The 27,649-nt window shown below is 38.3% G+C and overlaps 1 protein-coding gene across 1 annotated transcript; it reads left to right on the top strand.

Moving 5' to 3' along the window:
• Positions 1–6,580: 6,580 nt before the first annotated feature.
• LOC119781605 (leucine-rich repeat-containing protein 3-like) lies at positions 6,581–12,026 on the top strand. The gene is made up of 2 exons (XM_038282158.1): positions 6,581–6,718; positions 10,751–12,026. Exon 2 carries the CDS (start codon positions 11,016–11,018, stop codon positions 11,796–11,798), a length of 783 nt encoding a protein of 260 aa, XP_038138086.1. The 5' UTR covers positions 6,581–6,718; positions 10,751–11,015; the 3' UTR covers positions 11,799–12,026.
• Positions 12,027–27,649: the final 15,623 nt, after the last annotated feature.

The following is a 27,649-nucleotide window of genomic DNA, read 5'->3' as shown; positions in this document are numbered from 1 at the left end:
GGGGCTGAATTGTTTTTATCTTTTATCTGTTACAATTCCTCTTACCAGTGTTGCACCATGTTTATCGAATGTAAACAGTGTTGTTTCAACTTGTCATCGTCTGTTGACGTCCGTACGTTGCGCTCAATGGTATCACATAAATTAGCGGGTCGACCTGGGTTGTGTGTTCCCACAGCATGCGGATCAAGTGAGGCGATTTAAACTGGTTTTCGGGCAGAAGGGGTACACATTAGCAGCCATTCAAAATGGCCCTTCCCAGTCAAACCCCAGCCGAATGGCAGCCCGCTTCCCTGCAACTCCCAGCAATATCCCCTCCAAAATCCAGCCACTGGAGTGACCCCCTCCTTCTCCTGGGCATGCATATTTTTTCACACTTTCCACCCTTTCACTGAATTACAGGGCCTGACCTTGAGAAGGCCCCTCTCTTTAGATCTTAATGTCCACAAATCATGACAGAAAGAATATTTTAGTACAAAGTTTGATGTTTAAAAAGCAATTGTACGGGACCATAAAGGAAATTGGGGAAATTTTGAATGGCTTCGACTGTAAGTGAGGAAAATGCCACTAAATGTTTTTAATAAATTAATATTCTCAGGGGGGAGGGCTAAAGTGATTTGTTTGAGTTGATTGCTGGTTCTTTATAATAAGAAACCCAGGATAATCAGTTATCTGAAGGGCCTGCTAAACATGACAAAAAGAGCCTTCATGAAGGTGGGCAAGAAATTATTGAGCTCATCAGTGTAGCCGAGAAACATATGTTGTTGAGAGATAAAACATTTATCTTTTACTGATTCACTAAGGAAGTATGCAACATCTGACAACATGGGAGTCCAATTTCTTTAAAAGCTAGAGTACCCCAGAGGTAGGGACTCTTGGACTTTGGACAGTGTGTGTGTTGTAACCTGTAAGCCTAACTTAAGCACCAAATTTCTCTAACTTTTTCAAGAGTAGAAATCAATTTCTATTTTCATTGGATTCTTATATAATTTTAATGTGTCATGTTCATCAGAGATCAAATTAAATATGGTGTAAAGACAGTTGAAAGATGAATTACTTTGTAGATCTTATTATTTTTGAGGTAAGTGTGTTTCTTTTGTTTAACAGATTTCAGTTTTTATTTGTAACTTTTTAAAATATAAATTGATATTTTAAAACCAGAACTGTGTTAATTCTGTTTCTTTTTTGTTTCAAAGTGGTGATGAATGGGGCGCCATGATATGGGCACTGCATTGCATAGGGCTTGATGTGGTATTAAAATAAAAAGACGGTAAGGCCCTTAATGGTAATAAGCTTTTAGACAAACTCCGTAAATTGAAGCATTTAAACAAAAAGATGCTAGGACATGTAGATTCCCTAAGAACTCTGTTGACAGAGGTAAACTTTTAGTGTTATGGATATAGTTGTTTTTGTTTGTTTTTTGAAATAAGAAGTTCTGATTTCATGGATTAATAATGAGTGTAAAGTCAGCCTGTTAATACAGTATTTGTATGCAAAATAGAGAGAGAATAATACCTCTTTAATATTCATGTTTTTCTTTCCGTTTATATTAAAATGCAATGATATGTATAGCATAGTGACCTTGTCTGAAAAGAATTAATTCAGCAGATTTTTGTTCCCACTTTATTCAAATGAATTAAATGACGTCTTCTCTGCAGTTTGGTTACCTAATGAATTTTGCCCACAAATTCTCCTCTGAGAAAAGACAAAACCCACTTTTTCTTTGTTAAAACACCAGGTAAGAGGTTCAGTAATATCACCCGCTGCTGCACTGGTAGTGATGTGTCACAAATCGAGGGCAATGTTTCTCATTTTCCCTGCAAACTAAAGTCAAGAGGGGAGCAAACGGTGTGAAGGAGACTGAAAAAAAAAAAACCTACAGCAGCTGTTAGAGGAGGGAGGTGAGATCTGAAACTCAAGTTTCTCAAGAGACAAAGATTCCTCAATAAGGATTATAGAATAGTAATCAGTAACAAACAGGTTTTATGACATTTTCTGTTGAAATAGAGCTCAGATGGTTCATCATATTTCAGTGTTTTTCAGTGGTTAAACACTGAAAAACTAGAAATCACATTTATCTCACAAATTAAATTAGGAATAAACGCACAAAAAATATTTTATATACACTCACCGGCCACTTCATTAGATACCCCATGCTAGTAACGGGTTGGACCCCCTTTTGCCTTCAGAACTGCCTCAATTCTTTGTGGCATAGATTCAACAAGGTGCTGGAAGCATTCCTCAGGGAGTTTGGTCCATATTGACATGATGGCATCACACAGTTGCCGCAGATTTGTCGGCTGCACATCCATGATGCGATTCTCCCGTTCCACCACATCCCAAAGATGCTCTATTGGATTGAGATCTGATGACTGTGGAGGCCATTTGAGTACAGTGAACTCATTGTCATGTTCAAGAAACCAGTCTGAGATGATTCCAGCTTTATGACATGGCGCATTATCCTGCTGAAAGTAGCCATCAGAAGTTGGGTACATTGTGGTCATAAAGGGATGGACATGGTCAGCAACAATACTCAGGTAGGCTGTGGCGTTGCAACGATGCTCAATTGGTACCAGGGGGCCCAAAGAGTGCCAAGAATATATTCCCCACACCATGACACCACCACCACCAGCCTGAACCGTTGATACAAGGCAGGATGGATCCATGCTTTCATGTTGCAGACGCCAAATTCTGACTCTACCATCCGAATGTCGCAGCAGAAATCGAGACTCATCAGACCAGGCAACGTTTTTCCAATCTTCTATTGTCCAATTTCGATGAGCTTGTGCAAATTGTAGCCTCAGTTTCCTGTTCTTAGCTGAAAGGAGTGGCACCCGGTGTGGTCTTCTGCTGCTGTAGCCCATCTGCCTCAAAGTTCGACGTACTGTACGTTCAGAGATGCTCTTCTGCCCACCTTGGTTGTAACGGGTGGTTATTTTAGTCACTGTTGCCCTTCTATCAGCTCGAACCGGTCTGGCCATTCTCCTCTGACCTCTGGCATCAACAAGGCATTTCCGCCCACAGAACTGCTGTTCACTGGATGTTTTTTCTTTTTTGGACCATTCTCTGTAAACCCTAGAGATGGTTGTGCGTGAAAATCCCAGTAGATCAACAGTTTCTGAAATACTCAGACCAGCCCTTCTGGCACCAACAATCATGCCACGTTCAAAGTCACTCAAATCACCTTTCTTCCCCATACTGATGCTCGGTTTGAACTGCAGGAGATTGTCTTGACCATGTCTACATGCCTAAATGCACTGAGTTGCCGCCATGTGATTGGCTGCTTAGAAATTAAGTGTTAACGAGCAGTTGGACAGGTGTACCTAATAAAGTGGCCGGTGAGTATAAAAACTATTTTATAAATATAACAGCACAAACAAATATTCACAATTAAAACCTATTCTTAAAAGCATAAATAGAATTAACTACTAATATAAATTGTATTTTTTTCAAATCAAGTGTTTAAAAAAAATGCATAGTTATATAATATATTTAATATATTTCATATATTTACAATATATATTTTCTCTTTTATTTTACCCTGTCCAGCACTTTCCAATTGTCTTGCTTTACTTTGGTGTAGTGCTGCGCATCCAGAGGTCATTATGTCCACTTTGCAAAGGGGGTTGGTCAAAGCGATGAGATGTTTGGTGTCCTCGCTCTTGGGCCAAAGCAGAGTGAGCAAAACCCCAATGTCAGTTGAGCTCTGCAGCAGCCGTGCTTTAAGAGACTCCGAAAGAGGTCAATATTCACTGTAGGGGAGCTGCTCTCACAAAGTGATTACAGAAAGTCAGCACAGAGGATAAAAGGAAAGTAGCCTCTCTGTCCAAAGCAAATAATACTATTCGTTGCTCATATGGCAAATAAATCTCATGTGTTACCTCGTTTTCCCGAGGGTAATTTGCTAAAAAAAGACTGGATTGGCTTCGCTCCATATCCTTGTGATCTGGAGGATGGTTGGGGGGGGGAGAACATGATGCTGAATCTTAGCCAGGAGCCTGACAAGTTAAACTAATCTATTTGCCTGTTTCATGAAGAGAGCTGCAGGTGTTTGGCCACTAGAATGCCTTTTAGTGTCATTATGAACACAATCAGGGTAAACCAGCTTTTTGGTCGATATAATCAATGACTCTGTTAATCATAGCGATGCTTTGCAAGGCGCTGGCTGCTTTCAAGTGGTCACCACCAGGTATACCTTCGAAGGTCTTTTGTAACAAGGTATCGAAGTCTGTCCGTCAGAGCAGGACAGCCGTAATAAACGTTTATGAAGAGTGACAGAGGCAGGGAGAACAATCAGTCATGGACGGGAGCGCGAGGACAACAGGACAGCTATAGATTCACTCTAACAGGCTGAGTAAAGCAAACCAGCCACTCTGATATGCATAATACCTTCCAATCTCACAAAGTGCTCATTGTGCGGTTATTCTTTATGTCCGCCATGTGCTTTAAATAAAGCTGGTGGCTGGGAGAGAAAAGCAGCATAGAGTTAAATGTGCAAATGTAGCAAGTATTATGTTTCAAGGGACTTTCCATACGACAAAACAGCATTAAATCTAAAGGTTAAAATTATCAAAAACAGTGAACAAAGCCAGTGGTGTAGACAAAGATACATTTCAGTCACTCCTTTCACAATAAAGCAACAGCCTAACTTTTGACCCTAAAGTTAGATTATTTGGTGATACATTATTTTATGTTTTTAGGTGTGTATTGTTGCTCTGCGCAGACTGTTTTCACAAATACTCACCTATGTAACACTTGACACGATAAAAAATATAACTCTTGTCATATTAGCCTTGCTGTGCTTACTTATTAGGGTCCAGTCCAGTAGGACCTAATTGTGTCATCAGCCCGGCATTCCACCTGTGAAAAAAATGGTGACCTTAATGGATGAAAAACATAAGAAAAGATATATTTTTTAAAGTTATTATGAGCTTTTCTGTATCACAAATGATAATGTGTAAGTTAATAGAAAAACAACAAAATATTTATGCCTTCATATTCAAGGTCTGAGGCCTAGTCAGTATCACCAATTGCCTCACACAGTGCAACACATCTCTTTCGCATAGAGTTGATCAGGTTTTCAATTGTGGCCTGTGGAATGTTGGTCCACTCCTCTTCAATGGCTGTTCGAATTTGTTGGATTTTGGCAGGAACGTTGATCCAGAGCATCCAAAACAAGCACAACGAGGGTCATATCCGGTGAGTGTGCCAGCCATGCAAGAACTGGGATGTTTTCATCTGCCAAGAATTTTGTACAGATGCTTGCAACATTATCCTGCTGCAACATGAGGAGATGTTCTTGGATGTATGGCACAACAATGGGCCGCAGGATCTCATCAAAGTATCTCTGTGCATTCAAAATCAATCAATAAAATGCACCTGTGTTCTTTGTCCATAACAGACACATGTCTTTGGTTTCAGTGATATTTGATGTAGGAATTGCTTGCAGTTCTGCATTTACGTCTCCTAGGAGACTTTCAGAAAATCACTGTCAGGAGGGGACTATGAACACATTCCAGCTCTGTGAAAATGCATAGGAAAAAAATCAATGCATGGATTAAACAACGTTTTCTTAAGCTAAATCAAAAGAAAATTGAAATAACAGTTTTAAAATTTAACACTCATGTTAGGTATATGTATCTTGAAAGCACCAATCAGGGTGTTGAGATGGACCTGGACCTCCAGTGGCACATAAAGACATTCTGTCCTTTAGAGAACATATGCAGGATTAAAAGACTCAACAGGACGCTGATAAACTAATTCCTATTCTGTTTGTCTTTAGTAGGATTGATAGAGACAGCTGTGAAGTGGATCAGACAGCCAAAGCTGATCCAGAATGCTGGATCACCGATCAGGCTTCCAACGAGAAAGTGGAGAAACAGCTTTTAGCTCTTATGCTCCAAAACAAAAAGTGCTGAAACCATAAATTGCTTAAAATTTTAATAAAAAAAGCAATTTATTTTGGTGTGGCTATTGACTGTGGTACCTAAACATTATTCATACAACTTTATTCCATTATCATATCTTCTTTTTTAATTAATCTACTTTTTTTTTCTTTCTTAACTTTCTGACTACCAAAATGTGCTATATTAATGGACTTGCCTTACCTTAACTTGCCTTGTCTTACCTTCCCCGGCTTATATTATCAATGACATTTTGAGTTTAAAGAGCTTTTAGGGGTAAGCCGGAGCACCCGGAGGTCAAAAGGGTTAAGAAGACGTTGAGGGGTGCCCTCTGAAGTCCTAGGTACCAGAAGCACTGCCTGCCACTGTGGACAATATCACGAAAAACACACATTCAGTGGTTTAACCTTAATGATCAATTGTTTCAGTTCTTTAATGGGTATAACCTCACCAAAAAAATGTGGTCAAATTGACAAAAGTGGAAAGTAATGTATTAAAAGGGTCTTTTTACTCACCAGGATGTTTTTTTTTTCTTACAAATAAAGCATCCATAATCAAATTACAGCTATAGAAAGGCAGAGTTTGGATCCATCTGAGTGCAAACACACACACACACCCACACACAAACGCTTCTATTATGCACCCACCCAGAGACGCACCACTGCTGCAAAGCTGCTGCCCGACAGGAGGTCAAACAGCTGGATGCTGCCTCCCAGAGAGGCTACAGCTCCGCAGGAGGACAGTGTCCGGTGGAGAGCTGACAGAGGAGCCAGCCTGTCCGGATACAAAAAACCCACACAGAGACCGGGAGCTTTCAGGTAGGCTCACGATTACTTTATATATGGGTGCTCTTTTGATTGAATAAAGGTTTTTTTTTAATGCTGCTATTCTATATTTAACCCAGACAGCCTAATTTTAATCATTTAAAAATCTGAAGTTTTTATACATTTAAACTGCTTTTTTTTAGTATTGTACTATTGTGTTGAATGAGTAAGAAAATTTTAAACAAAAACAAGAGAGAAAAATACATGAAGTGTTTAAAGGTTGAGCTCTTTTTTTCTGAAAAGCTTAAACCTAACAAATTACCTTTTAGGATTTAGCTGCAGTAAAAAAAATGCATAGCTTTTTTTCAATGAAGCACTTTAATTGCATTTTTTTGTTTTAGAATAACTTTATTGAAATTTTAGCCTATATATTAACATCTGGCTGGATAGTTACACACTTGCTACTTGCATTTTTTAAAGTTATATTTTTAAGTAATGTTCTGTTTTAAGCTCAATCCACTTCAGTTACACTTCTACCAGCTTTCTTGTTGCTGTACAAGAGAAGGATCTCTAGATTTTATGCTTTAACCACCATATTTCACTGAGGTTATGGTGTTTTTTCTTTTATATTAACTCATAAAAATGTTTATTAATTAGATGACTTTTGAAAGCAGCTACTTGCTGTGGATTTTATTTATGAATTTTTTTTCCTTGCAAGTTTAAGAATGATAATTAGACTTGTTTGAATGAGCATTCAAAGTGTAGCACTAGCAACATTAACATTTAGCTAATTGGGCTAGTGTTAGCAACCTTCCCATAATTGCATAAATTCAGGGCGAGGACGAAAACGCACTTTGTCTTGCTGGCTTTTTTCTCGTCCAAACAGCCCACACGAAAAAGTAAGACACTTCAGTACTTCAGCTTTCTAGCAGGTCTTAATGAAAGTTCCCACATTTTAAGATGAAAAGGTCACATTTTATGTGCAATTACTTCCTTTAAAAAGTATTCCAAGAGGAAACCACCGATTCCTAACTTTTTTATTTTGCATTAAGTTATGCATAAAGTGTAACTCACCCCAAAGTCAACTTTTTTTGTAGATGAATTTGGTATGTAAGATTTTATTTTGGTGTTACTTTGCATTTGTGTTTTTCCGCTTGCAGTGGTTAGGAGTGGCTACTGCAGTTTTTCCTATTGTTTTAAATTGCACATATTTGTACATACCTACATCGCTCATAAAACCAGCCCTTTTCACAGCCCTGCGTTAGTTAAAAATACAACCCAGCACCTTGAATACGGTTACCAGATGTCCCCGTTTTGGACCCTCTGTCTCTGTCCCTGAAACTGTCACTGCAAAAGAATAAATAATCCATTCTAAACATCAAATGATGTTTAGATTTAATTAGCAGTTTGGGAAGGGATTAAAGCAAAGACTTTCAAAACTTCCAGTTGGAACTCTTTTTTTTATGTGTGACGGAACAGGCAACAATATAGACATCAATAAACAAACAAAATAAACATCAGTAGACACAATGTTTAAATATCTCAAAAAATAGTAGTCATGGGGTCATTTATGTTAAAAAGTTTTAAATCAGAGTATAACCGATAACTTTAAATTGCCACAAGTTTTGAAATCAAAGAGTTTGAGGAAAAACAGAGCTGCTCAGTGGGTAGCACTGCTGCCTTGCAGCAAGAAGGTTGTGGGTTCGATTCTGCATGGAGTTTGCATGTTCTCCCTGAGCATGCATGGGATTTCTCGGGGTTCCTCTCACAGTCCAAAAACATGACAGTTTGGTTAATTGGCTTAAATTCTCCTTATGTGGGAGTGTTAAAAATGATCTTGGCTGAATAAGCTAACTTCTGTTGTTCACCTCTGGTATGCTTAGTAAAAATGCTGGTCCCCTGCCATAGTGTGCCTCTCTTGTCCTGATCACACACAAGTTAAACCACCACAGCTCACCCAAAACTTAACCCGTGAAGTGTTCTTCTTACAGTTTTATATTTTTTTATCTACTGTTAAACTATGACATGCACCCTACTATAGTATTGCCTACACCAAAAACCAGTGTTGGGAAAGTTCTCTTTCTACGTGAACTAGTTCAAAGTTCAGTTCACACATTTTAAAATGAACTAGTTCAGTTCATAGTTCACAATTCCAAAAAACGAACTAGTTCATAGTTCTTTTTTTTTTTTTTTTTTTCATATATTGCTCAATTACACCATGGCCTACTGTAGAACCACAGACGGCAATTATTTTATCAGTTGTAACACTGAAACTGTGCGTCAGATTTCATCTTCATATCCAGTTTTGAATCCTTATCCGACCAGGGTTTACATTAGCATTGAGGGGACAGCATTTCCATTCACTTCACACTAGTAGCAGCTGCAACTTTCACCCCTACAGTATATTCTCAAAAACATCAGAAAAATGTGCTGCTTGAATGGTCTTTTTTATGAGTAATTATTAAAAGAAAAATAGGAAAGTAGTCTTTAAGGTGCAAATGTTTTTTTTTTATTTTAATAATTTTTTCCATTTGAAATTCCATTTCAATACATACTAAAAAGGAATCCTGGAAAATTATACCAGGCAGGTTTAACAAACAAGTTACATGGATAGTAAAACCCTCAAGAACAGGGGTCTTCTATGTTTTCCAGACCAAGGACCCCCAAACTGATGGCGAGATGGAGCGGGGACCCCCTAACTATATATATTGTATGAAATTGTGTCCTATAGTCACTCTATTACAGATGGAGTAATGTAAAGAAATTAATTTCTCCCTGGGATTATTAAAGTTTTTCTGATTCTGATTCTTGGTTGTTGTGAAGGAAACGGTGCCCAGCTTGAAAGAGCTCGTGTGTGTCGCTGAATGTGTGCATTGATGACTGAAAGACATCTTCTGCCTCCATTTATCTGTTTACTACAGTGTGTTGATTTCATGTTAATGATTATTTAAAGACATTTCAATTAGTGGGGGAAAAAAAATGCAGGGGGGGAATATAAAAATATCAACTAACCATGCAGACCCTCATGCAGTACCTCCGTAGACCCTCTAGGGGTCGCGGATCCCCTGTTGAAGACCTCCGCTCAAGAAGATTTTACTAACACAAACTGAGGGACCAGGCTGAGGTAGGAATTTAAGGTTACTGAAGTGCGGATTTTTTTACTGAAAGCCGGCGGGCAAACTTGTTGCCATCATCCTCACCGACCACCTGGTCATAAAACTGTTTTAAGTCGCCTCCATGCTGCTGTTGCTTCCACGCTGCATTTTGTTTTGATGACGCACGCGGCTGTAGGCTACGACGCTGGTAGCTGGTGTTGCCAGATTGGGTGTTTTTCCAGCTACATACAGTATTAAGGCCTGTTTACGGTGTGATTTAGCCGGGGTTTCGCCTGGAGGGCTTTATAGAAACCTGGCAACCTATTGAACGGAGTTGAACTGAGAGAGCGTGCCGTTCACAGACACCAGAATGAACGAGTTCACAATAATGTTCATCAGGCAGTAATGCAGTACGTTCAGTTCATGTTCGCCCAAAATATGAACGAGTTCATGAACTTTCGTTCAATGAACGCGTTCAGGCACAACACTGCCAAAAACAGTCACTGCCGAAAGGGGTGTGAATACTTTTTTTAAGCGGTGTTTGTTTTTCAATCAGCTGAAAGGAGAGCACACCCACTTCATTTATATTCTTGTCACTCTTGTCATAAAATCGTTTAGTTTTCCATCCAACCCACTCCATGCGTTCACAAATGAAGCGCGTTCTGTGGTGATTTCATTCGCTCTCTGACCTTCATTGGTTCACAAATGTCCTCGTTAATCTCACAGATTACTCACAGCTTTTTATTCCAACACAAATCACTGTTTTCAAAGTTCATCAGCTGCATATTGATGAGCCCCCACCTTATTTAATGGGATGTCATTTCTTTCCCTCGACGAAATTGGAGTCCAAGGGCCATGTCACCGGAGACATGGCATTATTATGATAATGCGGAACTTTATTGGCCTACTCTCCCTCTGAGGAGAGACAATATGGCTGGAATTTCTCCTGACAAGAAAAATTAATCACAATTTATATATCTTTCATTTTCAGGTTTCTTCCAGTGGGTGGAGAAGATGCGCCCTCCAACCTTAAATTTCCAATCATGGCTCATCCTAAGAATATAATTATCAAATATTTTCATGTCTCCTTTTTGGGGAAGTCGTTGGCCAAGCTGCTATTTTACTTCTCATTTAGAGAGCAGTCAAACATCTGGGTTTGTATCCTCTTCTAAGCTGGATGAGGGTTTGGTAAACGATGAGAAAGAATGTCGGGGTGAAAGTCGAAAGGACTCTTTGGATCTTTGACACAACAGCTAATGGGGGCTTCCAAAAGGTCCATCATACAACATCGTTCAGGCAGTTATTTTTTCTTTACTGGAACTTTACTGCTGCTTTCTTTTGTTGGGGTAATGGCTTGCCCGCATGTCTGCCATTGCTCGGAGAGGAACGGCAAGGTGGTGCAGTGCACCTCACGCAACCTGGAGATCATCCCAGCCAACTTACCCAAGGACACAGTTGTTCTCCTGCTGTCGTCAAACCGAATCAGGCATGTCCATAAGGAGGCCTTCGCAGACCTCAAGCATCTCAGGGAGCTTGATTTATCCCACAACTCACTTGAGAGCGTGGAAGTCGGCTCCTTCCAAGGAGTTTTGGACAGCCTGCGTACCTTGGATCTTTCAAACAACCGACTCAGCAGTCTCCCAAGAGAGACCTTTACCAAGTTGCACGCCCGGATTCGCCTGTCCAACAACCCATGGAACTGTGATTGCTCCCTCCAGGAAGTTTTAAGGGAACTGAAGTTGGATCCAGAGACGGTCAACGAGGTCAGCTGCCAAACATCCGTGCAGGAGGAGTACGTGGGGCAGCCAGTGATCCAAGTCTTGGACTCGGGGATCAACTTTTGTAACTTCCACCACAAAACGACAGACATGGCCATGTTCATAGCAATGTTCTGCTGGTTCTTCATGGTAACGGCTTACATTGTTTACTATATCAAACACAACCAAGAGGACGCCAGGAGACACATGGAGTACCTAAAGTCTTTGCCCAGTACCTCCCATATCAGCAAGGACTACGACACAGCCAGCAGTGTGTTTTAGTGTCACAGACAATGAGGAAATCTAAGGACAGACATTTGCAGAGTTTGGAAAAAGCATTTCCACCATTTTAGATTTTTATTTTGTCCCACACATTTAGATCAAACTTCCAAAAATGTTACAAAATTTAAAAAACAAACCACTGGACTTTGTTTTCCAAGTTTGAAGACGATTTGCTTCCCATCAGGAAGCTTTTTCAATTCAATATGTCTGGATAAGGGCTGAGTTCCAAGCTTTATAGAGTATCCCAACAAAGCATTATTATTTAGATCAAACTTTTTTTGCAATAAGTACATATTGATTAGGTAGTTTTAATGAGGTAGAATAAAAGATGACATAAAGAAACTTCCTGGATCTAAGCTTACAAACAATATAGGAACAAATTAGAGAAAAAAAGCCATTTACATTTATCAGACTGAAAAGGGTTAAGGGTAAGCCACTTCTAAGTAGAACACAGTAAACCTTAATAGGACAGCCCGCCTACCAAAACGAATGCAAGAGGGCATTGATTGACTTAAAAAACACAAACACTACACCTGAATCACTCCAGACCTCAGCTATCATCAGTGTTCTTGATTGAAAACAAGAATAATACCGGAGAAACATGAGATCTGTTGGACTTCAATGGCCAAAACCTAAGCTTGATAAAAACAATACAAGAGGTCTATCTCACTTTTGCTAAAAAAAAAACATCTGGATGAGCTACAGATCTTTTGGGAAAACCTTCTCTGAACCAACAAGGAAAATGTCGAACTTTTGGATACTGTATGACCCACAACATCTGGCATTAAATATTCAATAATGCAGAAAAAAACAAAAACATCAGACATGGTGGTAATCTGATAGCCTGGAGCTACTGTGCTATTTTAGGATTGGGCTACTTGCTTTAATTAATTTAGAACCACGAGTTCGCCTATAGGTGGTTGTTTGGCCATTAATTTATTAACTTGTGTTAAATTAGTTGGGTTTTCCATTAATTTACCAGTCCAACACTTAGAGACACAGGACAAACAACAACAAACACACACTCTCTTACAAAAGGCAACTAAAAGAGAGTAATTAACGTAACGTGAAAATTTCAGATCCTGAAATGAACTAAGGATACCAAGAGACAACTCATACATTTATACATGTAGAACTGCCAAACCCAAGATCTTTTGGCTGCAAGGCAACTGTGCCACCCTAAACCAAAACTGGGTATGCTAGTAAACAGCATGCTCTCCAATCCAAACAAATCCGGAAAGAAGGTGGAAGAATCTGATCTATTGGACATGCACTTTTTAATAACAGGGCCATTGGTTTTGATAGAAATTTTACCTTAAAAATACCGTAAATCCTCTAATACAGGACGGGCCCTTTATTTCACTCAGGTACATCTTGATCCAGGCCATTATTGGAAGGAGGCCAGAATTAGAGGCAGGCCTCTATTTCTATTTGATCAAAACAGACTACCAGTGAAATGAAAAAAAAAACAAGATTTTGTGTCTCTTTGAACCTATAAAATGCTAGGTTTATTTTTTGAAAAAGTACAGTTACAATAACGGTATACAGAACGTTATTCAGACATCTTCCAGCAGCTGCAATTTTTCTGCACGGCAATACGAAAGGAAAAAAAGACACAGAATGGAATCTTGGCCAAACTGACTTGCGAAACAAAGTTGAAAAAAAATAAAATAATGGAAACTGCCATCACAGCGACATTTTATTTGACGTAGGCTAAGTGGAAGTAGGCTACCAGTATCATATATTTCAAGGGTAATTCAGAACAACGAAGGCCAACAAGATTCTGTCATTTTAACACTGCCTGGTTACCACCAGACCTACCGGTAATCACGTGTCTTTCAGATCAGAACGATAGTGTAAGGCTACTACGATCTCTGTGTTAGGATGGGACTTCCCATGCTAATGGCTTGGATTCGTAAGCAAACATTGCCCCCCTGTGGTACGTGTATGTTACTATCACAAGTTGTTGAGGACTGCCCAGGAACATTGTTGGTTCTAATTATAGCCCCGGCCTGTATAAGAGTCCATTATTTACCTCCGCCGACATCGAGACCAGCCATTATTAGAGACCCGGCCGCTAATGGAATACAGGCCAATATTAGAGGATTAATGGTAATTATTTAGCCACTTTTTGTATTTTCTCAGGTATCCTTGATGTTAAAAAAGGAAGACATTTCTGAATGTTGTGCAAGGAAGAAACATCTAAGTCAGGTCATCCTACAGAATGTTAAAACAAAGGACCTGTTTGCCAAAAAAAGATTAAAATATTCCTCTGGTAAGCCAAACATAGATATTGTAAAGAGTTTGGTCATTGAATAAACTCTGAGGATCTGTTGATAGAGGTTATCAAAGGGCACCATATCCCCATGACACGTTACATTTAAGGTGGAACTCTCCCTTTCAATTTATATCTTACACTTAAATGTCAATTTTTCGCTTTAGAGGTAGAGACTTAAGTCACTTTTTGAAATAAAAAACATTAAATTCTACTGTTTCATCAAAAGGCTTGGTTTGTTGACTCTGATATTTATATTTTTCATGTCAAACCAAAAAAAAAAAAGCGCATTTTTGACCCAAGTTAGACGTTTACATCTATTCATAATGATAATCAATATCGCTGTGTTATTATTTGGAATTTATTAATTTATATTTGCTGTTTTCCCCACCTGGGGTTGGAAACAATAAAAAAGAAACATATTTTTTTATTTGAAAAACAAGAACCGGGTGCAGGCGTTGGAATCTGTGGTGTTATGCTAACCCACACAGGTCAAAGTTATACATACAATTATACAAACATGTTCATATACCTCCTACTGATATTTAGTGAAAATCCCTTAGCAAGCGGCACCATGACCTTCCAAAGCAATAATTACTTATCTGAATGATTCAGGCTAATTATTTCTATAATGTCCTAGTAGAATTAATAGAGTTCAAATAATTATCGCTTCTTGAGGCACAAACATGGATTTTAACATAATCCAAACATCTTTGAAAAACATAAGGTTGGAGCCATTTCGAAAGTTTCATGTTAGGCAATTTTTTCCATTCCAAAAATAATTTAGATGTATATTTCTTTTCCTTGTGCCGTTGGAAAATCAGATTTCAACCCACCTAGCTCCTGATGGAAGGCATATTGAAAGAGTTGTCTCCATGCCTCTCATTGAAAGAAATACGCCAGAGCAACAGGAGGAAAAACAGCTCCACAGCATAATGGTGATGCTGCCACTATCATGCTTAATGGTATAGCTCCAAAAAAGCATTCACATTGAACCTGAACAACTTGAATGCAGTGAGAGATTTACATTTTTCCATCACAATCAGGAGCAACTCAATGGTTGGTGGTGCAAAGGATGCTTTTCAAATAATAGAAATGGAGCAGATTGGACAAAGAGAGGAGGAAAAGCCTCCAATAGCACAGGAGACACACAAGTAGAATGTTTTATGCTTTGTTTTTTTCTAAATGTCTTAGCCATTAAAGCCCTTTGTGTATATTTATAGTAAAAAAGGAGTTGCGATACTGCACGCTAGCAGGGGGTAAAAAAGGAAGAAGACTGCGATTAAGCCAGTTAGCACCTTGCAAGATCCAGTGTGCAAAAAAAAAAAAAAAAATGCAAAAACTTTGGTTCCAAGGGGAAAAAGACTGGAACAGAACTGGTAGTATAATATGAACTGGTTTTCACTGAAGTGGAGGCTAAAGCTCCCAAGGTTTACGGATGTGGCTGCGAAGTTGATGGATGCATGAATAAACGTTCTTTTTAATTCTGCTAATATAGCAATGCTGTGCGGCGTAAGAACAAACAACAGTATAAATAGATTCCATACTTTCTGGACCATAGGCCACTACCTTTTCCACGGCTTAAAGGAAAGTGCAGCTTTTTTGTTGATTTTTCCATACCACCGGGGCGCAGAAGTCAAAGTTGGAAATTAAAGAAGGGGCTAAATGTCATTTCACACAAGCACATGCTAGTAGCAGGCATGAGAGAGAATATACAGTATGTCCAGAATTCACACATTTTGACACTTATTTTGTGCATTAACGCTGTCGAACCAATAAAGAGACTGCATGTGACAAATCCTGCAGAGCTGAAATAAAGAGCTGGCATCTTTCAGTAGAAGCTCTTACTGCAGTGAGCCTGTCGCTACCCGATCCGTCCACAAAGCGTGATCCAACCATCAGCTCATTTGTGCATGTGCAACTAGATATACATCTGGGTTGCCCTCAATTTTAGTTTGTAAAGACCAAAATTACAAAATTGTAAGCATAGTTAGATATAAAGTGTTAAACACTAATAATGTATTTCCTAAGAAAATATATGCCTTAAAATCCTTTCTGTCTTATCATTCATCTGTGCTCGATCTCCACCAGGATCCAACGCTACACCAATCAAGTCTTTTTGAATTTTATGTGTTCCTTTTGTGCTAACATTAAGGTATATAGTGAGCAATCAAAAGAAAGAAACAACTAAAATGCAGATAAACATGGTTTAATCATATTTTGCCAGTGTTGTGAATAACTGTTATATTCAATGTCCAGCCAGCTGGGACGGCATATTATGTTCTGATACCTTAAGAGGTTTATTGCCCTCCCTGGTTTTTAACCAGATGTCATTTGGACTGTCATTATTGTTTATGAACACGCACCCTACTAGCTGTGTGTTAGAACAATAAAGGAAAGAGTGTTTCGAGCACTAATCATGGTCAAACAGTTAATTCTGCACATACATGGAATAAATTCACCACGTCTGTTCAAAATATAAGAGTTTATTAACAAAAATCATTGAGCTCCATGTCAAACATATTTCAGTTTAAAACTCTTGACTAAAACTAGTGAAACTCAACTAAACTAAACTACTATGTACAAAGAGGAAGGGGAACATGGTTGAAAACCATATTACTGTCATGATTTATCAGGATTTCTAGCCCAAGATGCAGAACTCACAGAACAGAGGCAGGATTAAAGTCCAATAATTTATTGGAGAACTCAGGTTTTCCCCCTGGGAGGCAGAGAGGACAGAAACAGGTTATGCTCAAATACAGGTTTACAGGTTTCCAAACTCACAGGTTGCAGATTCAGACAGGCAGGGTTAAACAGGCAGGGAGGCTCTGGTTTGCTTCCATGGCAAGGACAGTACAAAGACAACGGCAAGGCATGGCAAGGCATGGCAAGGCATGGCATGGCATGGCATGGCATGGCATGGCAGAGCATGGCAACGATCCGGCTCAGAGAGAAGCTATCACTCAGCTTATATAGAGAGAAGTTAATCAGCAGAGCTGATGGGAATCAGCTGAGCGCAGAGAACCAGCTCCCAGGAGAGGATCCACGGCGCCCTCTGGTGGGCAAACCTCTGGATCCCAACAGAAACAGAAACCCACAGGAAGGGATCCACACAGCCCTCTGGGGGGGCAAGCCCTTGGATCCCAACAATTACAGTTTAAGTTGGATTTTATGTTTGAAACCAAAGTTTATCTGGAAGAATTTGGGATATGATCAAATTAGCTTTTCACTAATTTCGAGAAATTGGAATGTTGTCAAACCAATTCACAATGCAAATCCATGAGGTGAGAAAAACATTACTTGGACAAATAATGTTTAATTAAATGTTTGCCTAATCAAGAACCAAAAACCTTTAGTTAAATGATTCTTAACCTGTTTTAAATAGCTAGCAGGGAATAGACATCAGGATTCCACTAAATGACTCTTGGTTATACTTGCAAATCAAAATGTAATGAGCATCTGAGTAACACATGAACACTAATGTTATATCAGTGTTTAGACCCTTAGTGAAATAAAGCTTGTCCAAGCTTTAATAACAGCTCAACACATATTCCTGTAGCATAGCGTAGCATGCAGTCCATCCTGTTAGCTTTGTCTTTACTCATCAGTAAACACAGGAAATGATCAAGATCATCAAAAGACATATAGTTTGCTCTGTCCCTAATTGTGCCAGACCTGCAAACCTTTTTGTCCATGTCCATTTTAGAAGGCTTGAGTGTCACTCAGAACTTAGCAGCTTAGCAGGGCAGGCTCAAAGCAGGAAGGGGTTGTGCTTTGTCCCATGCTGCTCACACCTAGGAAAAGGCTGCTTTGGGTGGCTTTCACCTCCAGTCCGGCTCTATAAGTTCTGAAACTCAGAGAAATGTGTTGAAACGGCCTGTTTTGCAGCAATTCAGTTATGGAATGTCAATCATCAAGATTTAGCCTTGTTCATTCTGGAGATCTGGGCCTTGAGCTCGGGTCTCCACGGTGGTTGCCTTTTCCGATGTGAACCCCTAGGCAACTTCACAGAGAGAGAGAGAAATCCTCTGTGCAATGTTTATTAACCTTCCCAGCTCTGCAGGAGGCCAGGCGACACTTCTATGTAGGGGTCCTGCGGAACCAGTTGGCTGATAGGGGGTTGCAGAGCAGAGAAGAGAGGTCTCAGAGCTGTTTTATGAGAAAAACTACATCCTCTTCTCCAATGATCATGTTAATATGAAACATGGACATTGGTACTCAATGTCCAAAGTTATAAACATGGTTTATGGCACAACACCGGACTACTCTGAACATGTCCGATGATGATGCTGACATCATCATCGGACAAGTCATAAAACATTTCTTAAAGCTATGTATTAGCATTCTTTAGTGAGTTAAAGATAGAAATAAGTAGTTTTAATACATTCATTACATTATTTATGGAAACCCGGATGTATATCTGGTCCCGCATGTGCAAATGAGCCGATCGTATGGATCGTGCTTGATCCATGAAAAGTTAACAGGGGCTAGCATGGTTTTTTATTCCTACTCTAGGGATAATATGTAGAGCTCCCCCTACAGGTTTGGTACGGGACAGTTCAGCAGATATCAGCACCTTATAGTCTTGTGCAGCTTATACAGGTGCTGGTCATAAAATTAGAATATCATGAAAAAGTAGATTGATTTCAGTAATTCCATTTAAAAAGTGAAACTTGTATATTATATTCATACATTACATACAAACTCATATATTTCAGATGTTTATTTTGTTTAATTTTGATGATTACAAATGACAACAAATGAAAATCTCAAATTCATCATATCAGAAAATTAGAATATTGTGAAAAGGTTCAAAATTGATGGCCCCTGGTGCCACACTCTAATCAGCTAATTAACTCGAACCACCTGCAAAAGCCTTTAAATGGTCTTTCAGTCTAGTTCTATAGGCTACACAATCATGGGGAAGACTGCTGACTTGACAGTTGTCCAAAAGACGACCATCGACACCTTGCACAAGGAGGGCAAGACACAAAAGGTCATCGCTAAAGAGGCTGGCTGTTCACAGAGCTCAGTGTCCAAGCACATTAATAGAGAGGCGAAGGGAAGGAAAAGATGTGGTCGAAAAAAGTGTACAAGCAAGAGAGATAACCGCACCCTGGAGAGGATTGTGAAACAAAACCCATTCAAAAATGTGGGGGAGATTCACAAAGAGTGGACTGCAGCTGGAGTGAGTGCTTCAAGAACCACCACACACAGACGTATGAAAGACATGGGTTTCTGCTGTCGCATTCCTTGTGTCAAGCCACTCTTGAACCACAGACAGCGTCAGAAGCGTCTTGCCTGGGCTAAAGAGAAACAGGACTGGACTGCTGGTGAGTGGTCCAAAGTCATGTTCTCTGATGAAAGTAAATTTTGCATTTCCTTTGGAAATCAAGGTCCCGGAGTCTGGAGGAAAAGAAGAGAGGCACTTCATCCACGTTGCTTGAAGTCCAGTGTAAAGTTTCCACAGTCAGTGATGGTTTGGGGTGGCATGTCATCTGCTGGTGTTGGTCCATTGTGTTTTCTGAGGTCCAGGGTCAACGCAGCCACATACCAGGAAGTTTTAGAGCACTTCATGCTTCCTGCAGCTGACCAACTTTTTGGAGATGCAGATTTCATTTTCCAACAGGACTTGGCACCTGCACACAGTGCCAAAGCTACCAGTACCTGGTTGAAGGACCATGGTATCCCTGTTCTTAATTGGCCAGCAAACTCTCCTGACCTTAACCCCATAGAAAATCTATGGGGTATTGTGAAGAAGAAGATGCAATACACCAGACCCAACAATTCAGAAGAGCTAAAAGCCACTATTAGAGCAACCTGGGCTATCATAACACCTGAGCAGTGCCACAGACTGATCGACTCCATGCCACGCCGCATTGCTGCAGTAATACAGGCCAAAGGAGGCCCAACTAAATACTGAGTGCTGTACATGCTCATACTTTTCATGTTCATACTTTTCAGTTGGCCAACATTTCTATAAATCCTTTGTTTTTATTGGTCTTCAGTAATATTCTAATTTTCTGATATGATGAATTTGAGATTTTCATTTGTTGTCATTTGTAATCATCAAAATTAAACAAAATAAACATCTGAAATATATGAGTTTGTATGTAATGTATGAATATAATATACAAGTTTCACTTTTTAAATGGAATTACTGAAATCAATCTACTTTTTCATGATATTCTAATTTTATGACCAGCACCTGTATATGAATTTTACCCCTTTTACTTTTAAATACAATAGATAAATACACTGAGTGATCGGTTCTTACCTTGATGATTTGTCCCTGTTTGTGTTCATGTTTCTATAGGTTCTAATACAATGCTATGTAAAGGATTTACTAGAACTTAGAGTTGCTGTAGATCTTTTTTTAAATCAATATCAATTGGTCTTCCACCATGCCAAAATATCACTTTAACGTGACACATTCCAGGCCTGTCAGGTTCAGTCTCGTTCTATTAATTAGCTGCCTTAATTGTTACCATATGAGTTTCTGGTAGTTCAGCAGTACTGCCAGCAGATGGCGACAAGTCTGATTATGTCAGCTCATCAAGTCTGGCGCTGGAATTCTATTAACACTCAAAAACACTAAACACGATCCCAACTGACCCTTCATGCGTAAATCTTTATTTATTTACCATCAAATAGTTTTTGGTCTTTCAGGTATAGGCATATAATGTGACTATGCACCTTTAAGCTAAGCTTCAAAACATGGCTAACAGGAATAATCACATAAATATTTTGATTTATAATTTAGTTTGGGGTGTTATAAAAGCCTAAGATAATCATCAATTATGTCCATGGAAGTTTCTTTATTACTCGGATATCAGTGTTTAGAACAGAAGTTGCTGCTTGCATGTATTTTGATTTTAATCTATACATTTTTGGTGGTGTTTGCATATTGGAGATGATACGAGGTTAAATATAACATTAAACTGGAGGTCCATATAGATCATTAAATTACCATAACTAAAACCAAAGATTGGCAACTAGCCTGTATAGTAATGGAACTTAGAGAATATGGAGTGGAACATTTTTGCAATAAAGAATAGTGTCCCCTGCAGGCCAGATATGTTTTTTTCTTTATTCTAATACAAGAAATAAGCATTTTTTAAATCTTTAGATATATTTTTGCTCTTTTGCATGATGTTAAATGAATGTGAGAAATTATCAAAGCATCTCCTCCTGTCATTCTCCTTTTATTCTGTACCCTCTCTTATTAAATATTCATATAAAAAGGTGTCCAGGGATAACATAGAACAGGATTTTTATGAGTTCTGATTTAATAGGTGGTGTAGACAGGAACAGGTCAGAAGCATGTCAAGTTCGCCACTGTAATATATTCAGCTGCATCTGTTAAAGAACGGAGGGCAAGACCTTATCATCACAAAGTCGACATGGATCCAATCGAGCCTTAAAGTCCCAAGTCCAAGGGCTGGAACTCAGTGTTAATAGCAAGTGAAATACAGTTGGGTGTAGGCTTATCTGTTTTTACCAACAGGGTGATCTTGCAATCATAATAACCCTTGAAGGGCAAGGAATAAATATTAGTGTCTGTTACAACCTAATTAGTGAAGGGCTTGTGACATGCAGGGACAACAAATGCCCGTGTTGCATAAGATAAGCAATATTTCTAGTGTTGTTAAAGGCGACTTTGAAAGACAAAAATTTATTTTAGTTCTATGTAATGAAACAATATAAGCATAAATAGCATAATTACCAAGAAGTTTACAGAAATGCAATGAAATCTTGCTTTGTATACACTAGGTGTAAAAAAAAATGACTATATGTTAGGAATCCAGTTTGCGTGGGTTGTGTTTTTCTGTTGTTCTCTCTTTCCACCACCAGGTGGCGCCCTGTTCTCGTTGGTCCTCCCACACATCTGCGGCTGGTTGGCTCATTACTGAGGACTATTTAAGCGGTGGACTGTCACTACCTCGATGCCAGAGTGTTTGCCAGTTTTGGGTACTCTAGCAAAGCTCAGTTTTGCTGAGTCTAACTGAATCTTTGTTTTTTTGCCGAGCCTAACCTTGTTTTTTTGTCTTTGCCTTTTTGGCAGGAAGCCTTCCTGCAAGCTGGGTGTTTGGCCTTCTTCCCCTGGAAGGATTGTTTGAGTCTCACACTGAGCAGGGGATTAACCTCTACAAGTTCCGTTCAAGTCCTCCTGGATTCCCAAGTGACAGTCCGCTCAATAGCTCCTCTGGGTCTAACCAAGTCTAAAACCTGTCCGCCCTCCAACAAGTCTCTTCTCCGGATAAACCCACACTAACTGGATTCTGGGAGAAGTCTTCTCAACCAACGTGAGTCCCGTTTTCTCTGTCTCTCCAGTCATCGCTCAAAGTTCCCACGGATCCTGAACCAACCGCTAATACTTTCCTTCCCTCTTCCAGTTCCGGTTCACCAGCACACTGAGTTTCCTGAATCCTACCCCCGCTGTCCTTATCAATAAACCTGTTCAAACTTTTACCCTGGTTCTCTGAGTAGTTTACTGCATGTGGGTCTGATCTTTTAAGAAAATCATGACACTATAAAGTTAGTCTAAGTCTTCATATACAGGAAGCAAGGGAGGGTATAGCTAATAAATTTGTAATGTTACCAGATTGTTTTTTTATAGCAATCAACTGCTGGGTGCCTCCATTAAGGGTCCTTATAAAGAAAAAATGAACCATTATGAAATTCTGGTTTATTATTATTTGATGATAATTAAGATTTTTTTCATTAATAGACAAGCTCTCAACATAATAAAACCGGTATGCTATATTTCGGACCAAAAAGCTCCAGATTATTTGTTTTGTAACAAAAAATAACGAAATTGTAAAAAGATCAAATTCAGGTTGAGCTCATTATCTCAAAAAAATTACTTAATTAGACTTAACTGGCACAAAATCGACTTTTCCCAGGATGCAGTAATAGAGAAATCAGAAAAGACTATGATAAAAAGTAGGCATTCTCTTATGCACTGAAAATCTACAGCATGAGCGTATAATGTCCATATGGCTGATGCCAGAGATCAGTAAAAGCAGCACAAGTTATACTCAAGTAGAATTGCACCTACTTGAGTATAATGAGCCAACTTGAGAAGGGAATCCTGAGGGACACATGGAGGGATTTGTATAGAGGGAAGGGGAATAGCCCAGTGCAGTGGTAAAGAAAGCATGTCTTCTTTTAGATATAGGAAAGCTTTTATTTTGTTAATCAACCTTAAATAGTGAATGCTAGACTAGCCAAAATAAAGGCATTAGGTTACATTTAAATGTTTTCATTTACACAATGAACATATTTTGACTTCCCTTACAGAGTTTATCTTCTTTTCAACCAGTTTACTGCTAGTTGCTTTAAGCAGGATATCAATCTGAATGTAATCTGCAGTGGTGAAATGACAGTTAAGGGAATTGGCGGGATTGTGTCAGTAATTAAATGAATGCTAAGACTGATATTAAGTTTTTATACATTTTTTCGTTCACCCAGACTTAAAGCTCATCTGGGGCTACAACAGATTCCTAGCATGTATTTTTTTTCCCCCTCCTGATTTCATTGGGCCAAAAGTGGAAGCCATACATCTTCAGCTTGTACAGATGGGGATGACATGAAAGAATATTAGTGTGCCGCAGTCTGAAAATAGCTCCACTTACAGTTTAAGTCCATAAATCTATGGAGCCACTGAGAAGGGAATTAGAGTGGTGGTAGAGTTAGTATCTCTCTCTAATGATGGTATCCATTTATACAAACCCTTTTTTTTTACATGATTCATCTTGCTGGTAGGCTGAGTGTTATACATTTCTGCCAAGGGCTCAAATGTTGAATTATTTTAAAATCAATACATTTCTGACCTTGTGTTTTCTACAGTAAACCTTGAAACATCCCATGATAGTAATTAAAGCCAATATTACTTTAAAAACTGATGGCTCCAGTAAACATCTATTATTAATTGGGCAAAGATTATTGAGCTTATAAGAAGGTGGGTAGAGTACCCAATGGTTTTATTGAAGTAAAAGTAGGAAGTAGTCATCCAAGAAATAACTCAGGTAAGAGTAAAGAAGTACTTCTTAAAATTACTACTCAAGTACTGACTAACCGTTGGCTTGTAACATCTGATTTGATTGTAGGGGAGTGGTGGTGCAGTGATTAGGGCCTTGCGCTTGGGTCCCAGAGGTTCTGAGTTCAAGCCCCACTCCGATGAACTGCCACTCTGGGTCCCTGAGTAAGACCCTTAACCCCACACTGCCCTCCCTGAATGCAGAGATGGAATTTCATTGCTTTGTACTTGTGACAAGTTAATTTTTATTCAAATTATTGATCTAACAGAGCACACTGAGAGAATTTCCTATATCTATCTCTAACAAAAATGTTGTTGCTAATGTCAATGCAGACCAATAGAGATGTGTCTTTACTCCTCACTCCAGAGGTAAGTGATCTATAAAACACAATTATTAAAAAATACAATTAATAAAAATCAATCTGAGAAAGATAGGCTAAATATAAAATACACAATTTGAAAATGTTAAATCTGTTAAAGCTAAAATATGAAAAAAAAGAAGAAAAGTCTAAGAAAACAACAAAGTTACTTTTGTTTTCATTTTGTATGTTGCCCTGGGTTCCTAAGCAGTTGCTTAGATTGCTTTTGCCTTGGGCCGGCCCTGTTAATATACTAATGGTCAAGTTGGAAAAGTCAAATGTAAGCCATGTAGATAAAAATAAAAAACGAAGTCGGTCTAACTTTATTTCTGGGACAAAATTCAAAACATATTAGAGTGTCTGTGGAGAAAAACACATTTAAGAATTTATTTGACTTATTTTTAAATATTCAAACCATTAGGTCGACAGCAGACTGAGCAATTTCCTCTAACTCCACTCCACTACCAGTTTCAGGCCTGGGGGGGGAGCCCTATTCTTTGCTACTGTTCATGCATATCTATCAAAATTAAGCGCGATGTTTCCTGCCGAGGTCTGAGCGCCAAAGACAAAGTACGGTAATTGTATTAATAAATTTCTCCTAATTGTCTTTTCTCTTCATGTGAGTTTTGCAGATTGAAATATAGGATCAGAAAAAGCTCTGGACAGGTTTTCAGACACCCATGGTATTCAGGGGTCTGTTAACAGAGATATAATTTGTGGTATGATAACACAATCCTGCAAAGACAGCATAAAACCTTAAGCTTACCTGTACAGAAAGGTTTTATCCTTTCCTTCACAGAGCTGCTGGTTCTGAATCACAAGATTGTCTTTCAGCAAAAGAAAAAAAAAAGTTTCAGCCTTTATTGGTGTGGCATTTTTCTAATATTTGAAGGAGCATATTTATTAAAATGGTTATTTAGACCGACATGTACCAATAAAAATCTGTAATAAACATATAAATGAATGTAGTTTCCTGCAGAGAGGCTTTAAAATGAAACACTGACCTTTACCGATAACATTGGTTTAGAAGTAACATGACTTTTTCCTTACTTTTTAATAAAAGGAAATCCTGCAGTAATTCCTTTAAGTCAAAAGCTTTTACTTCGTAGTCACACATATGATAACCAAAAACTTCCATAGACTAAAGAATATGGAGTTCAAGTTAAAGTGCAGATGCTTTGCCTCCATTTTTACAAATTCCCTTTAAAAAATAAGTGTTTGCAATCAATTAAATTTTCTTTAAAAATAAGAGAATAGTATTAGACACATTTGCGGAGATGAAGTTTATTTTCATGATTTGTTACAATATAGATAAATAAAAAAAGATCCAATTATAGTCTCAATCACTGTTTTGGGCTCTCCACTGTTAAGCTGTGTGTGTGTCGCAGTTAACGCAGATATGACAGAGTTGTTAAAATTGAGTGAATATGAGCGAGTTGTTAAAATTTTAATAATATATACAACTCTTTTGGGGTCAAAATAGAGCATCAATAAAACAATAACTCATCTAGATTATTATGTCTTGCAGAAAAGCTTCCGGTGCTTTGATTGGTCCCATCTGTTATACACCAGAGAGAATTGAGCCTTACATCCTGTGTTAGTCTGGTAAGTCAGGAATTTTCGGGGGTAGCAACAGGCTTTTATCATACACTGCAAAAACGATCTAGAATAAGTAAAAATTTCTTAAATTAAGTGTATTTATCCTTATTTTGAGTAGGTAAATGAGATTGTGTGCCAATGGAATGAGTATTTTTTCTCTTAAAATAAGATAATTAGATAATATGCACTTGAAATAAGACAATGCAATTGTGTTTTTTTAATTTTAAATATACATTTTCTTGTTCCATTGGCAAAATGTCTATTTTACCTCCTCAATTCAAGAACAAATGTACTTATTTTAAGAAAAAATGACTTATCTAGATTAAATTTTTTTCCAGTGTACCATTATATTAAAACTCAAACCTGTCCACCTGTTTGTCGTCTATCTATCCATACAAAATGGCTAAAGATAGGACATTTATTTTTGAGTGACAAGTGAGTGCCAGTTTCCTGGAAAACCTCCTGAAAGTGACATTTCTTATGTATCTTTGTCTCAAGAATGGGAAAAAAAGACAATATTGATTAAAAAGTGTGACTTTAAGATCCTTTTCAACTGTAGCTATGTACCAAACAACCTTCATTAACCCAAATCCCTACTACTCTTAATAGGGATAAGGGTGTTTTATACCCATATCATAGTTGGGGGTTCATTAAATAACATTGTCAGTGTTGTTGCCTTGTGTCTATTTCATTTCCTTCAAAATAAAAATAAATTTTTTCAACTTTAGACATTTAAATAAATATTGCTTTAACACATTTAAAAAAGGAAAAGCTAAGAGAATTTTATGTTTTTTGTGTCTTGAATGTTTAAAGGGAAGTTGATTGGTGATCTAGTACCACCTAGTGGCTAAAGCTAGACTAACAACTAAAAACCTATTTGGTTATTTCTAAAAGCAGTAAAGAACTGATATGCAAATGTAAGATTTGTGTTGCTGGGGTACATGAAACTTAAAGAAAAGGATATTAAAAACATGTTTTGAAATTTTTAATTAAAATATTTACGGATTATCAGAGGATAAAAAGGTATGAACTAAAACAGCAGTTTGGTTGTTTTATTAGCACAAAGCATATTTAAACTTGCCTTTTGGTTTTTTAGTATGTGTAATAAGTGACATTATGAATGGCCTTCTTGAACTCGTTCTCTGTTCTTCCTGCTAACACGTCAAACTGCTGTAAAAAATAAATAAAATTGCCTATTATGAGGTCTGAGTACAGGATAAGAGTCTTATTAATAAGTCTGCAGTCTACTCACAGTGAATAAGCTCATTCTTCCCAGATAACTATAGAACCAAGAGTGAGAGCTTTTGATTAATGCGTTCCATTAATTATTCTTGGCATGTCTTTAAATACAAGTAGGGGAACAAAAAAAAAAAACCCTGGCTTTCCCAAATACTCTTTCTGTGCTGGACTTGTCTAAGAGGAGAAAGACAAGGCAGCATTAAAGTCTGAATTTTTTCCTTTTCAACTCATATATTATTCAGACCATCACTGTCACCAGCAGAGTTATCAGAGCGAACATTGTGCACAACCTGAAGTTGTGGTTCCTCGAAAAAAAAAAGTAAACCAGGGCAAACAA

The sequence above is a fragment of the Cyprinodon tularosa genome, unplaced genomic scaffold, assembly GCF_016077235.1.
Source record: "Cyprinodon tularosa strain WSP-4 unplaced genomic scaffold, ASM1607723v1 ctg18, whole genome shotgun sequence".
NCBI lineage: Eukaryota > Metazoa > Chordata > Actinopteri > Cyprinodontiformes > Cyprinodontidae > Cyprinodon > Cyprinodon tularosa.
Note: the sequence above shows the minus strand (reverse complement) of the source record. Positions and strands in the feature narration are given on the sequence as shown.